Source organism: Clarias gariepinus, chromosome 5 (assembly GCF_024256425.1).
Source record: "Clarias gariepinus isolate MV-2021 ecotype Netherlands chromosome 5, CGAR_prim_01v2, whole genome shotgun sequence".
Classification (NCBI taxonomy): domain Eukaryota; kingdom Metazoa; phylum Chordata; class Actinopteri; order Siluriformes; family Clariidae; genus Clarias; species Clarias gariepinus.
In genome coordinates, this window is record NC_071104.1 from 23,380,150 (window position 1) to 23,395,530 (window position 15,381).

The 15,381-nt window shown below is 36.9% G+C and overlaps 1 protein-coding gene across 1 annotated transcript in view; it reads left to right on the forward strand.

Annotated features, from left to right (window-relative positions):
• The window catches only part of itgb5 (integrin, beta 5), a 35,353-nt gene continuing 19,972 nt past the window's right edge, over positions 1 to 15,381 (forward strand). The window contains exons 1-10 of the mRNA XM_053496358.1: positions 1 to 464; positions 601 to 686; positions 2,028 to 2,235; positions 2,356 to 2,605; positions 4,424 to 4,592; positions 5,063 to 5,224; positions 6,577 to 6,672; positions 6,775 to 6,864; positions 8,350 to 8,484; positions 12,233 to 12,662. Of these exons, the coding sequence (XP_053352333.1) occupies positions 383 to 464; positions 601 to 686; positions 2,028 to 2,235; positions 2,356 to 2,605; positions 4,424 to 4,592; positions 5,063 to 5,224; positions 6,577 to 6,672; positions 6,775 to 6,864; positions 8,350 to 8,484; positions 12,233 to 12,662 (1,708 nt within the window). The 5' untranslated portion in view covers positions 1 to 382. The remainder of the gene's footprint in view (positions 465 to 600; positions 687 to 2,027; positions 2,236 to 2,355; positions 2,606 to 4,423; positions 4,593 to 5,062; positions 5,225 to 6,576; positions 6,673 to 6,774; positions 6,865 to 8,349; positions 8,485 to 12,232; positions 12,663 to 15,381) is intronic.

The following is a 15,381-nucleotide window of genomic DNA, read 5'->3' on the forward strand; positions in this document are numbered from 1 at the left end:
AGAGGGCGGAGTACAGCAGTAAAAACCGCCGCAGAGTTGGATCAGTATTCCTCGACTTTAATTTTCTTTTTAAAAAAAAACTATTCTGTTTTTGGGATGTGTTCTGTGCAAGTGTTTGGAAGTGGCACGCAGTCATCGTGGCGTATTTAAGCTTGATGGAACTGCACGACGGGAAGACGATGAGCTGCTTTGGATTGAAGTCCGAACGTTACAGAGAGCAGGTTCTGTGTGGGGTTGTTCAGAGAGAGGACGCCACTTTGTTTCAGTTGGGATGGACCGAGAGAGAAGCCCTTTATTAAGTCAGCCTTACTGTTGATGATTCAGCCAAGTTTGTTTAACTTGAAAATCTAACTTGAAGGCCTTGCACAATCTTTGTCCCATCATGTGGAATTTTCAGCTTTGTTGTCACCTCGCAGTTGTTTTAGCCGGTATTATTCCACACATATGTAGTCAAACATTCAGAGGTGAAAGATTTTATTTTATTTTTAGTTAAAGAAACTTTAAAGTCATGTCTAATTACCAAATACGTGAATGCGTAAGCTCGTAGACCCGTGTGCCCTCTTAATGTCGTGTAAATGTCTATGCTTTTCCGTGGTGTAGGTCTTAATGTGTGTGTTAGTGGCAGTGCCACATCGTGTGAAGAATGCCTGCTGCTTCACCCGAGCTGCGCCTGGTGCGCCCAAGAGGTAGAGTCTGAACATCGCACCTCAGTCCACTTCAGAATTATTCACTTGTAGTAAACACACGGTATATTAAAAAAAAAATAATAATAGACAGTACTATGCTGTCCCTTAAGATGATCCCCTCTGCATCTCATGTAGTCTTTTAACTGTAAAACATCCATATAGTTTACAAAACTATTCCAAACATGCTATAATACACAAAACAGATAAAACACAAAAAAATCTTCATATAAACTGTAGATTTGTAAATATCCTCAAACTATATAACAGTTTATTTCTATATACATGGCATACAGTGCTGCTCCTTTTTTTGTATAATTTTGTGTCTTTTTGTATACTCAATGTGTATTGTATGTTCATAAATATATATTTATGTATACATATGCATACATTCTGGCAGTTGTTAAGGACAATACCTGCTTCTTTGCGTGCTTGTATCCACAGAACAAACAAATATCTACTCTGTCAGTCTTCATAAGACTGTTTGTTTTTGAGTTCTTGAGTTTTAGATTAAGTCCAATGCCCAGTCAAACCAGTCCCAAACTGTAAACTTTAACAATTGAGCATTAAAGCTTTGATGGTCAGCTGTGATTTTCACCTCTGTAATAAAGTCTACAGTCAGAGATGGCCTGCTTTGTGTTTCACTCACCCTTTAAATTTATGTACAGCTATTCTAAGATACATATTTTATATCTATAAAGTGTTTATTATTTTTTTAGACAGAAACATGGCATGAATTGTAGAATGCATTATAAGGTATATTGGTAAAACTTTATGCACGCCTTGATGGAGCTTTTAGAGTTCAAATTTAAAGGTACATTTCATACACATTTCTGGTAGAAATATACAAGAGACAGATGGTAAAGGGTACTATCCCAATGCCAAGGAAAGCTACAGATTAGTAACTTTATTTCTGAACAGCATACTGACAACAGTAATTTTTAATTATATTTCAAAGCATACCAGAGATGGACAGAGCTGATACCGAATGTTAATTGTCTTAAAGTCTGATACAGTGCTGCCTCTGATGTTTTTAAGTATCTTGAAACAGAATCTTGCAGAGATTCCTTAATAAAATATCAGTATTGGGTCAGTGTTCGATATTAACCAAACTCCAATATGCCTATTGCTGAAAAAACTGAATTTGAGATTTTTACATATTACATAGGAATTAGTGTTTATATATATACATACACACACACACACACATATATATATATATCATTTTTTTTTTTTTTTTTGCTGATGAGGTATTGATTGCATTGGTGCTTAGTGGCTGTGCAGAACCTGTCAGTAAGCCTTTACTCTGCAGCAGGACCAACTAACAGCTGTGTTGTTTTATAGAACTTTGGAAGGGGAAGGACATTCATGTCTCAATGTGATTTGAGCCAGAACTTGCTTAAAAGGGGATGCAATGCTAGTTATATTGAAAACCCAAGGAGTATCAGTTCCATCCTCAAGAACAAACCCTTGAGTTCCAAAGGCTCAATGTCTGTCCAATATGATGTCATCCAGATCCAACCACAGAAAATTTCACTCCGTCTAAGGCCAGGTACAGCTTTTGTAAGCAAGGATGGATAATACAAGATTTGTAAAATGTCTAAAATGTACACTTGTAATATTACTGCTTAAAAAAAACTGATTAATGTATGTGTGTTGTAAACTTACTCAGGTCATCAGACTTCGTTTGAGGTGCAGGTTCGTCCTGTTGAGGATTATCCTGTTGATCTGTACTATCTGATGGACCTCTCGCTGTCCATGAAGGATGATCTGGATACCATTCGCAACCTGGGAACTAAATTGGCTGAAGAGATGAAGAAGCTAACTAGCAACTTCCGTCTTGGCTTTGGGACATTTGTGGATAAGAACTTGTCTCCCTTTTCATACATAGCTCCCAAGTACAAAGAGAATCCTTGCAATGGGTAAGCAAAAAGTCTCACTCAGCAGCACAAACGTTTCTGTAATGTTTAAAGCTGTTTATTTTGTAGTGCTTTGTAATTATGTAGTGTACTTCTGTTTCTTTATGTTTATGTGTGAAAAGTAAGTGCATAACCTAATTAACCAATAGTGTGTGATGCACTTCTTTCTAACTTGCTAATGAAATGTGTCAGCATAAAAAGACAACAGACCAGTTTTTCCTTGTTAATAAATTTGCTTGCTCCTGGCCAATGGTTAAGGCAGAGCTATATATACAAATAATTCAGTGTTTTAATGCCATACTCACTTTTCAGTTTACACATTACACTTTTCACTTTTTGAACCAATACCAACAGTCCGTTGGAAAGTACACATAGTGGCATTAATGGTGGCATTTCTTCGCTTTTACAGGAGATGACAAAATCCATTTTCCATAGTGAAACCTAAAACAGGAAATAATGTGATAAAATCAACCAGTTTCATAATTTTATGTCTAGTCCTGACAAGGGTTGATGCAGACATGCTGTACACAGTACTTCACTGAAATTCACGTGAACCAAACCACAGAACATATTTTTTAAGGAAATTAATGGTCAGTCCTCTGTATCAGAACTGAGCTTAAATACATCATGGGTACTGAATAAAAAAAAAAAAATTTAAATCTGGTTTTACAAAAAGATAATTATAAAGAAATGAAAGGGGATAATGGTTACATTTTTGTGCTTACCCATTAGTGCTTAGTGATTCAAGGATTTATATAAAGTTTCATAGTGGCAATTCACTGATGAATGGTTTTATATAATTTGAAAACTTTAAGCAGGGAAAATGAATTTATACGTCTCTGATAATGACATTCTGTTCATTAGTTTTTAAAGGTCAAAGTCATCAATCCATTAATTAAGATTAAGGTTCATTTGTCACATGTATCTTACAGCACATTTTGTTGCATATCCTAGTAAGGAATTGGTAACAGGTCAGAGTGCAGGCTCAGCCAGGATATAGCTGTGAAACCCGTTCACATTACAGGTTCTATTACATTTAGATAATTTTATGTGATGTCAGCATGAAACATGCTTATTTAAAAAAAAATCTTTTTGTCAACAGTATTCAGTGACTATTAAAATGCTGGGTATTTAAATACACACATTTTACAAATTACACAATACAATGGCACAGGAAGGCTACCAGAATGCGCTTTGGGCCCTGAGGGATAATTACACTGCTGCATCAGTGCCCATGTAGGTTAGTCCTCTATTCAGTTATTTGTTGTGGGTGGCCATCAGTGTTTTGCCCATAACATACCTTTGCTAGTATGACTAGCTCGCTGACTCAGAGGCTGTTGAGCTACACATTTGCTATTATGCTACAACTCTGTGCTTAAAATATAGTTGAACGAAAAAATCTACAGTGTACAACTCATATAGCAGAGGTGCTGAAATTGTACTTATGTAACAGCAGAAGCTAACTCGAATTAGATTCGATAATGGCAATTCTAATACATCCGAACTGCCTTGATGAATGTAAAGCAACAAACAGAGTACACTACTAGGTATAATGTCTCATTCACATTTTTTACTTTAATGCTTTAGACATTTAGATATACTTCTTACAGGGACATTGGTGGCTCAAATAATTAAGGTTTTGGGTTACCAATCAGAAGGTCAGGGTTTCAAGCCCCAGCACCACCAAGCTGCCACTGTTGAACCCTTAACCCTGTCTGCTCCAGGAGCACTGTGTCCAGGCTGACTTGGATAACTGGGATATGCGAAAAGATAAGGCATTATTTTGATACCTTTGGTAATGAAACCCCTCTACCGTTGCAGGTACAAGCCATTCCCAAACTGTGTCCCCTCCTTCGGGTTCCATAATCACTTATCTCTAACTGACAAGGTGGACCGATTCAACGAGGAGGTGCAGAAGCAGGTGGTATCCCGGAACAGGGACGCACCTGAGGGTGGATTTGATGCCATTCTCCAGGCTGCCGTTTGCAAGGTTAGTTATCTGTTATAAGAAATTCTGTCCTTCTGTCAATCTGGATCATTTACACACTGAATCATATCACGGTTCAGTACAAATCATGTACTTTAGTCAAGATGGATTGAGTCAGGGTTAAAAGAATTGTTTGATCTGTGTAGGAGTGGCTCACTCTTATCTCTTTGTGATGCTGGTTTGCTCTGCACAGTCATTTATTTTTCCCTGGTTAAACAGGTCAGGTTTGTGTAACTTGCTAAACAATGACTACACATTTTGTTTTTTGCTTTGCTTTGTCTAATACTATGTCTTTTAAAGTAAAAAGGTTTCCATATGTGTACTTATTTCACTTTTCTTTATGTAGCTAAATTTTAAAAGGATTGAAAAAAGTGATGTAAATATTTTTCCAGTGGGTACGATCTGTTTCTTCATGGAAAAAAAAGGAAAAAACTGAATAGGTCTTTAAACTAGTTTAATTTCATTTTTGCTAGGAGAAAATTGGTTGGAGGAAGGAGGCCTATCACCTGCTGGTCTTTGCTACAGATGACGTACCCCACCTGGCTTTGGATGGCAAACTGGCAGGCCTTGTTCAGCCTCATGATGGCCATTGCCATCTAAATGATGCAAACGAGTACAGTGCTTCAACCAACATGGTAGGAGGAACCACATTTTAAAATTGTAGTGTAATTACTTAAATCTGGTGAACCAAAAGGCAGCTAAACAGCTGTGCGCTTCGGTTTTTCATGGGCACATATGAGCACCACCTGTTGAAATAGACTTTCACTAAATACGTTTGGCTCATGCTGGCTTACTCTCCAGCTAAGACTTAACTAATTTTATTAGATAAACATTTAAAGGCCCACCTTTTTCTTTCTTAGCTATAAATACTTGAGGTAAAGGGACAAATTAACTTAAAGTGATTTTTCAGTTCACAAGTGAGGCCTACTCAAACCTCCAAGGTTGATGGATTGATTCCCGCCATCCAAAGACATGCAGAGTAGGCTGATTGGCATTCTGAAATTGCCTGTAGTGTGTGAATAAGTGTGTGTGTGTGTGTGTGTGTGTGCGGGCCCTGTGCTGGTTGGCCTTCCATGACCCAGTACTGGGTAAGCAGTGTAACTAACGGGCCAAGGTTTAATTCATCTGAAAGAATGATGCTTTCATTTAACTTCATTGGGCTTCTACGAAAGGGGAAAAGAGTTCATGTTTAAATATGTATAATCTGATGTGATTCATACCATAATGCTATAGCAACTGTAGTGTATGCAACTGTACACACTTTTCCCAAGATGCATTCTGTCTTCTTCTAAAACAAGTTTTACTAGATGGGTTAATTAGTGTCCCCAGATGACATGTTTTTTCACATTAGGAAACAGGTATGAGGAAACACTGAGTATGAGGACGGATAGCTGTAACATTTACAAATGGTATTTTCCTTAAGTCTGCGCTACTGTACATGAGCAGCACATAAGAGCTTTCAGTTCTTTCAGAGTCGATCCAGCTTATGATTTTTTCACCGCTGTTAAATATTAACTTTGGTTATTCAAATGAGTCTGAACTTGTTTTATTAAATTCTTAGATTCTTTAAAAGCATAATAAGCTTAAATTACAGTGTGGTGAATATAATTAAATAAGCCTTTATGTTGCTCTGATGTTTTCTTGGGAGTTACAGTCAGACAGATGTCTATAGTCATCAGGCTCTTTGTGTTTAAAAATTTATAAAAGTTTTAAGTGAAAGAAACATCTTTCAAAATAGTTATATTGTACATACTGTACACATACGTACATGCATGCATACATATTGCTTACTCCCTCCCACAATCACATTTTGTCATGAGTCCCATCAGTTATTTTGAGCGGAAGTGGATGGAACGGGTCCTGTATACAAAACAAGATAACCAAATGAGTGTTCATTTCCTTTTTATAAACTGGACAAGATAATTAATGTGCTTGTAATGGAATGTTTTTAGCATGCTCACGGTTTTCTATATGTTTTTCTCATCAGGACTACCCTTCATTAGCTCTTCTTGGGGAAAAGCTGGCAGAAAACAACATTTTCCTAATTTTTGCAGTGACCAAAAGGCATTATGTTCTTTATAAGGTATTGCAAGTTAATCAGCTCATTGGGCTAGGTAATGTTTCTTAAATCATGTGTTATACAAAGTTTTTTTTGTTAATACACTTAATATTTGCTTTCTTTTAGGACTTCACTGCATTGATTCCAGGAACTACGGTGGAGATTCTCGACCAAAGCTCAAAGAACATAATTCAGCTGATTGTCAATGCCTATAATGTAAGTATGTTATAACTTTTCTAAACAATTATGTTTTAAAATTTATTAATTAAAAGTATAAGTTACAATAACATAAGAGACATATTGTAGCTAACAGTAATGTACATTTACATTCTTGAATTTAGTCAGGCTCTGTATGTAAATATATATGCAAAAATCTGATGTTTATTTTGAATTGGATTATAGATTTAGAAAGCAGTATGCACATTAAAAGTTTTCCCTAAATAAAGTTGTGAATGTCTGATTTTTAAGATCAGACTGCAGGCTAATGTAACTATAGGTAACAAGTAGAATTTCCAAAGCTAGCTAAGCCAAAAAAGCAATAAAATGGTATGTTTTACTTTAAAACATTAAAAAGTAAGGATTTGCTATAATTTAAGTTGAGATTCAACTTATTTCAATTAAGTTTTATTCATGTAGCACAATTAGTGGAAACCATTATCATGAATCAGCTTTACAAAAATCTCACACACTGTTGATAGTCTGTTCATCAGATTAATGATTAAGAACTGCCTGGTTACGTCCCAACCCCCCCACAAAGGTCAGCTGTTATGGGACATTTTTTTTCCGTAAAACCTATGAAGTACCACGATAAAACTAGCTCTCATAATGACCATCCCAGAAACGCCAAACCAAAACTTATCTCTGCTGCAGACGAGAAGTTTATTTAGAGTTACTAGCCTCAGAAAACACCAATAAACAGCTCCTTAGATTAGAGCCGTTATGAAGGCTTTACTAAGTAGTAGACATATAAGTAGCAGACACATCTCAATTTCAAGTGTTCAAAGGAGATTGTTGCACATTTTAGATACCTTTAGCATTGTTTTACAATGTAGATAGAAATAAAAATCAGGAAAGACCATTGAAAAACTTTTGACTGGTACTGTAGATTCAACTTTATGCACACCAGATGTCTGTTCTCCCTTTTTCAGTCAATTAGTGAATTTTGGGTCCCCAGGCTAGGACAACGTTGTTATAAGAATGAGGACAAGATCATAAGGCACTGTGTTTTGTGGAATGTATTTAGCTAGATAGTTTTGGACCAGTGAAATCAAATGTTTACTGAAAGAGGAGTAAAAAGAACACTCCCATTGTGTGATGTATACTGGGTGGATAAGACATTTTTTTATCTTAGTTGACATCATTACATTTATTTTATTTTACGATGGCAGCCATTTGCGAGTTAATTTTTATAAACTGGACAACTTTCATGTGAAATGGTTATTTATGTACATGAAAGTTTTCAGACTTAAATAGATACATGTGGATATGATGAATGGTTTAGAAATGTGAGAAGGATAATTTATGAGGCAGTGTTATTAGAGTATGCTCTTAGTCAGTTTATCTGGTCACATCACAGGTTTTTTTTTATCATGAAACCATTTTTGTTTGTAGTACTGTATTTCTTGCAACTCCTATTTGTGAAGTACCATTTTGTGTAGGCGCTGTTTAACAGACTTATCATTTTATTCCTTCTACATGTAGAACATTCGCTCTAAGGTGGAGTTAAGTGTGTGGGACCATCCTGAGGACCTCAGTCTGGCCTTCACTGCCACGTGCCAAGATGGCAAGCCTCTTTCAGGAATGAGCAAGTGTGCTGATTTAAAGATTGGAGACACGGTGAGAAATGTGTAATCATCGATTGTTACATTTACATTTTTCCTAAAGGGTATTCTTCTATTCTAGTATCTCTTTGCCTGAAGAAAGAGTTAAGTGTCAAATGAGTGCTTTGACATTCATATTAACATGAACCTATGATCTTAATTTAGACTTTGGCAAGACTTTCTTAGTAAGCACTTCCAGAGAGTACCATCCTGAAACCACAGTTGAAAAAGATGAGTGGGGATAATGGGCAACATTTTCTAGCTATACCTTGAAAGTGGTAAGGTCAGACATGCCTACAGTGCACCTGGAGATTATTTTTAAGTTAAGGCAATGGTTTCTACTTACCATGAGGTTAGAGCATGTATCAAACGATATGTGGACACCACACGTTTTTGATTTACAAAGCTAAATTTAAGTAATGTTTTTTTTGCTTTGGCATTCTTTATCTTTATCTGTCGTTTCACTTGGCCAGTACTCAAATTTCTGTGTCTTTACACTAATAATGTAAATGACCCTGAACAGCCTGCTTGAGATAGGAACTGTCTAAGCCAGCATTTTCTTTCCAGTTTTGGTATTCCAATTATTCCGGATGAGAACTATGTTAAAATATCTGCAGAAGTTGTAATAATCCCGGTACCTTTTGGAGCTATTTAAAAAAACTAGATATAATAAAAGCGTACCAACTGTGTAGGGTTAAAAAGAAAATAAGAATAAGAATAATGCATTTACTTAAAATTAGTTTAGACAGACAAAATGTTTTTTGACTTCCAGATGACTACACATATAAAACCTTCTGTATACTACATATTGTTGTACCACTACTTAGTACACGCCACCACACAGCGAGTTGGCCTCCAAGGATTCATCCTTCAAGCTCTTCAATGTCCCCCTCTCCTGTTTCTTTAACATAACTGAATGTAGGCTAAGACAAAAAAAAAAGAATGAATAGATTTAGTGAATAGTTAAGCCCAACATTGCCTAACCAGTGAAATGAGTTTAGCTCTGTCTGTTTTTCATGGGGAAACTGTGGAAAACATGCCAGTTTGTCCTCTAAAACAGGGCATAGCATAGGCAGGAGCCCATGTGTCATTTGCAGGCCTCCAGCAGCCTCTCTGAGGAGCCTGACGCTGCATCTCAATGGCCTTGCACAATAGTGTAGGGTTCTTTCTGAGCAGAGAAGAGCCTTAGTAACAAGCTCAAATTCTAAAGCTAAGCCTGGATCCTTTTCACCACAGTTGGATTCAAGTCTGCCAGTCTACTAAAAGCCCTGTACATAACAGACTAAACTAATCTTATAAAAACCAATAATATGTATTTTGCTTTTGCATGTTTATTTATGTATTTAAAAAGCCCTAACATTAAAACCGCCTGCCTAGTATCGTGTAGGTCTTCTTTCTGTAGGCTTTGACCCATTGAGGCATGACCTTAGCTAGACTTTTGAAGGTTTTCAGTTTTATCTGCTCTCAAAGCATTAACAGTCGATTCTTTAAGTCTTTTAAGTTATGAGGTCGGACCTTCATGGATTTGACATGGATCTTGTTTTTCCAGCACATCCCACAGATGCTCAAATAGATTGCGATCTTGGGAATTCGGAGGCTGAGTCAACCTCAAACTCTTTGTCATGTGCTTCAAACAAAATTCCTGAAATTTTATGCAGTGTGGCAGGGCACTTTATCCTGCTGAAGGATACCAATGTCATTAAGAAATACAGTTGCCTTGAAGATGTGTGCTTGGTCTATAACAGTGTTTAGATAGATGGTGTGTGCCTAAATACAGTGACATCCACCCAAATATCAGGAGCCAAGGTTTTCCAGCAGAGCATTACCCAGAGAATGTTTTTACCAATTTATGATTTCTTCATTCACTGCATACTAGAAACATCCCATTAGAACTGCCTTTTTGGAGATGCTGACCCAGAACACTCTTACACTTGCTGATTTTTCGGCTTCCAACAAATCAACTTTAAACTGACTTTGGAGAACTGTTTACTTGCTGTCTGATATATCCTACCACTTGACAGATTGCATTGCAGTAAGATAATCAATGTTATTCATGTCACCTATCAGTGGTTATCATTTTATGTATATTGTATATACAGTATTTTTGAGGTAAATGCTGTCTATAAAGATGGTCTTTGTACTGCCTACAAAATATGATGATGATGAACATAAAGTGCTTTTTGGAAATTATTTGACTCATGGTTATAAAATGAGGCTTCCTCCTTTAGAACAGTAAGAAGCTTTTGGACTTTTTGGAAGAAATAAAACTGGTCTTCTGAGTGTCTAATGCATAACAATTATTTTTATCTCACCTCCTTGTACATTCTCAGACATGGGGTTAGGCACATTTAAAAAGCTCTTTCGATTACACCTGGCCAAATAAGAAGAAGAAACAAACCTAGTGATTATTCACCTTTTTTTACTAACCTTCAGTCTGCTGTGAGAAAGTAATCTTATTCAAATCTGCATATTCTAGAAAAACAGTAAAGAAAGGAAGTGAGAGTTCAGCCATCACATGACTAATTCTGTCCTCCCTTCACCCTCTGGATTTGTCTGCACAGCCCACTTCCTGTGTCCATCCACCATTCTTTCGAGGGCTTCTTTTATCCTTTTCTCATAGACACTCCAGCCATGCTGCTCCCTCATGATTCATATATTCTGCTAATCTAATCCTGCTTCCTTATTAAGTTGCTAAAGAATCAATGCATTTTTGAGCTTAATCTAGTCTAATTTTACTCTATCCTTGTAACTCAACATCACTTGTACTTCAGGAATAATTTCCAGTCAACCTTTGTCAATTAATTAATCCATTAGTATCAGTTAATTTAATTGGACATTAAAATGTGTTCAGATTCTTTTATTCAGCCACATTTTGTTTGTCAAATTAAATTAAGCAGAATTCCTTTATTGAATTTTCCTTGTACAGAAGGAGCTTGATCATATCATACCTTTTTTTTTTTTCATGAAACTGAATCTGTTGTCATCTTGGGACTAATGGCAAGCTTCACCATGCGCCATGCCTAAACATACATCGTACATTTGAGCACTAAAAGCTCAGCTCATTAAAGTAAAATTTTCTACTTTAATTTCTAGCTAGCGAAGGACCTTTCATTTTCTAAACCTCATTCATATATGCGTGATCCTTCAGCAGCTACGTATGGCTTGTGACAACAAGGGCATTACAGCTAAGCTTATTGTGTAAAACGTCTGTTTGTTTATTCGTTTCCTAGATTATACTACTAGTAGTCTTTTGTAAAATATATTTATAGTTATGACCTAAAGTAAAACTATCACAAATCGAATAGCTTGAGAAATTGACTGAATGCGTCTACACAATTCATGTCCAAACAGGCCCGTCTAGTACCTTCTGTTTCTCAGCCACGACTTCCTTCCTTACTCACTCAGACTAATCAAAAGGGTGGGGTTTCTGTCATCTGCTGTGAGATTTATTTTAAACTCAGAAAACATTAGTTAGAGAACTTGCTGTGATCCCTCACAGTAAGGAAAGACTAAGATCATGTATTAGAAACTGAGACAGACAAAGTTTGTCTTCACGTGCAAGTAACACAGTCCTTAAGCCATGTGTTTTTTAAAACTATTAGAATGAATTATGGCTTCTTTCCAGTGTCTTTACACATAAATATTTCCTTGTGGTTTGTCTCATAAGTTTTGTTAAGTTTGATTTAACTAAACCTAATATTGTATGAAATAAGAGTAATTGTTTCGATAATTTAATATTGAAAGAGAACTGCATACTATTTCAGGTCTCCTTCAACATAAGTGTGGCTGCCCATATCTGTCCTCCTCCAGGCACCCAGAAGAGCTTCACCATTAAGCCAGTCGGCTTTAAAGACAGCCTAGAAGTCTCCGTGGATTATCAATGTGATTGCAACTGTACACGCTTCACTCAGGCCAAGAGCAATCACTGCAGCTCTGCGGGTACCTATACATGTGGCATATGCCGCTGTGACCCAGGCTACCATGGCACCAACTGTGAGTGTGAGGAGGAAGAAGTAGGCAGCCTGAACCTCTCTGCCTGTCGGGAAGCTAAAGGCAAACAGGTGTGTAGTGGGCGTGGGGAATGCAGCTGTAACTACTGCCGGTGCTACGAGTCTGAGTTCGGTAAAATCTACGGCATGTACTGCGAGTGTGATGACTTCTCCTGCGCTCGACACAAGGGCATCCTGTGTTCAGGTGAGTGATGTGAAGGCTTCAAAATACCTACTCTACACAGTATGGCATTAAAAATTGCACTTTTGTTTTTTTTGTCTTTTTGTTGAGTTAAATACTGATATCTGATATTCTATGGCATGTTGTGGCCAGAATCAGAATTAAGAACAAAGCATCTCCTATACAATGTGACTGAACTTCCTTTTAACAGTTGCTTTTTGTGAATTGGCTTGTGGCTAGAGTAAATATTTGGAGGGGAAAAAATGCGCCATTGGCTGAAAGGAAAGTTTCAGTACAGAAAGAAATGCTTGAGCCCAAACCAGATTTATATGAGAGAGAGGGAGAGAAACGTTGCAAAAGTTTGTTAGCCATTTTGCTTTCAATGAGCCAGAGTTTCTTGAATTTATTTTACATGTAGTCTTGCGACTCTGTTGTTCAGGCTTCTTAAAGAACTTTTTGGCTCTCATTTTTGGTGTTTTTTGCTCTCATTTTCTTTACCAGACCAGTTTCAGAGGAATGTTTTTTTGTTTGTTGAGCCACACAGTGACCTATGAATCAACTACAGTGCAACCTCGGATTGCGAGTAACGGGTTTTGAGAGTTTTTTTAAATAAATTTTGACTTGTGTAAACCAAGACTTGTTCGTTTTTCATGACTGGTGTGTACAGCGCACGTGTTCTATTTCTTATAACACGTGTGCGCGTGTTAAGCAAAGGAAAGTCTCATTAGAGCGGTTAAAGATCCATTTTCTCCCTCTCTGTTTCAGCCTGTCGCTATGTGTGTGCGCGTGCCTAATTTGATATCATGCCCCTTCTCACACACACACTCTCGCCTTTACAGTATGTTTATTTTTTTGGACTGTGGAACCAATAATTTGAGATTCCATTCTCTTTCCTATGATAAAATTTGATTGGGACATGAACTGACTTTGGAATGAATTATGCTCGTTATCCAAGGTTCCACTGTATATCCTTCCTGTTATATACCACTTTAAAATGGGATATGAGCACAGAGGTACACGGAGTCTTGGCTTTAGCAGCCATACTTTTGTTCATACTGTCTATATGATGGAAAAGCAATCATGCGAGCTACACATAACAATACATTTATTGCTGCTTTGGTCAACTCAGTATTTATATTTAAAAAAAATATGCTGTTTTAGGTTTTTTTCTTAATAAGAGCAGAATCATGGTCCCTTCTTGTACACTAACCTAAACTAACTCCTCTCTAAGTATGAGTTATTTTATGTATATTTAGATACCTACCTCTGCTCTGAAATACTGAAATACTCTGAAAAATGTGTATTTTGAAATTTTACACAAATACATTGTAACAGGCTGACTGTGTATATTTTCTGCACTTTCTGCCTGTTATGGTTGGAATGGTGGTAAATTTGTATGGCACTGTGCTGTCACTTTAAATGAGTCAGAGCAGAACTAGGAAAACAGTGAGACAATATTTATCATCCTACAACTAAATGCTAATTAACCACCTTTTGCTTATATCCATCCATAAAGGTTTGTGCTTTCCTAAATAAAAACTTATTTCTTTTTTATAGGAAGTTAAAATGGTTTCTCGATCAGCTTTCTACTGCTCCATCCACTAAATTTCTGTGTGCATTAAAGATGGGTGCCCTAATAGCAGCCGGAACATGCAAGAAGGTTTATCTGAAGCCTAGTGAATAGGACAGATGCTAGATGCTCTGTGTTAGCATCCTAAGTTACCCAACTCAAGACCTTTGTGGCCTCCCACATGAGAGAATGCCCACTATGCCACAGTGGGTGCTTTGTAACGGATTGAATTCTGTTTATCTGTGTGCATAATTGCTGCTTCACAAACTATAAAGCTCTGTGTTTTCCTTTAGCCAGAAACTGCCAGCTTGGTTAACAAAATGGTTTTGTCAGGCAATGCAGTGGCCTGTCGGCAGGCCTGTACAAGTGCTGATGAGTGAAGAAGCGTTAATTAAATGGTAGCAGTCCAGCAACTCCTTTCCTGCTGCCTCGCCCATAGGCAAAACTTTTCTCCCACTGTAAAGTCTTAATTATTCTTTCTCACCTTTATTCAACAGGGAGTCAACAGCCAGGAATGCTGTAAACATCTCCGTAATCATTTTTCGAAACTTGGTGTTGATTGAATAGCTGTCTGTACGCTCTTGTTAAATTCTGATAAGTGTACTTTGTGGCTTTTTGGTTTGGCTTTGTTCGGGTAAGCCTGGCTTAATGACATATAAGAAAGAAAGAAGTTTGGGATAAAATCCCTTCCTTTAGAACACTCTTGAAATTTGCACAAGGTTTGGCATATGGTAGGATGTCCAGTTTGATGTAGTTTTACTGCCTTTTTTAAAATTACTGCTTAATTCTATATAAATGCAGCCATTTGAAGCCATTGGGATATGCACAGTAAACAGCAGTGCAGTTGTGGTGAAATATATTAAAAAGAAAAAAAGTTTTTTTGACTGCTAGCACTTAACCATTTCATTGCAATGGAATAAATTGACTTTAGAATACCCTGGGCCTTTATTTAAGGAACATGAAGTACTCCATTGTTTGATAAGCAGTATAGAGATAATAGTTTTTGTACTGATTTTTTGAAACATATTTTAAGAATTGTTACATATATACTGTATGTGTGTGTGTAGGTATGTGTGTGTGTGTGTGTGTGTGTGTGTGTATGTGTGTGTGTGTATGTATACATATATATATACTAGGGATGCACCGAAATGAAAATTCTGGGCCGAAAACGAA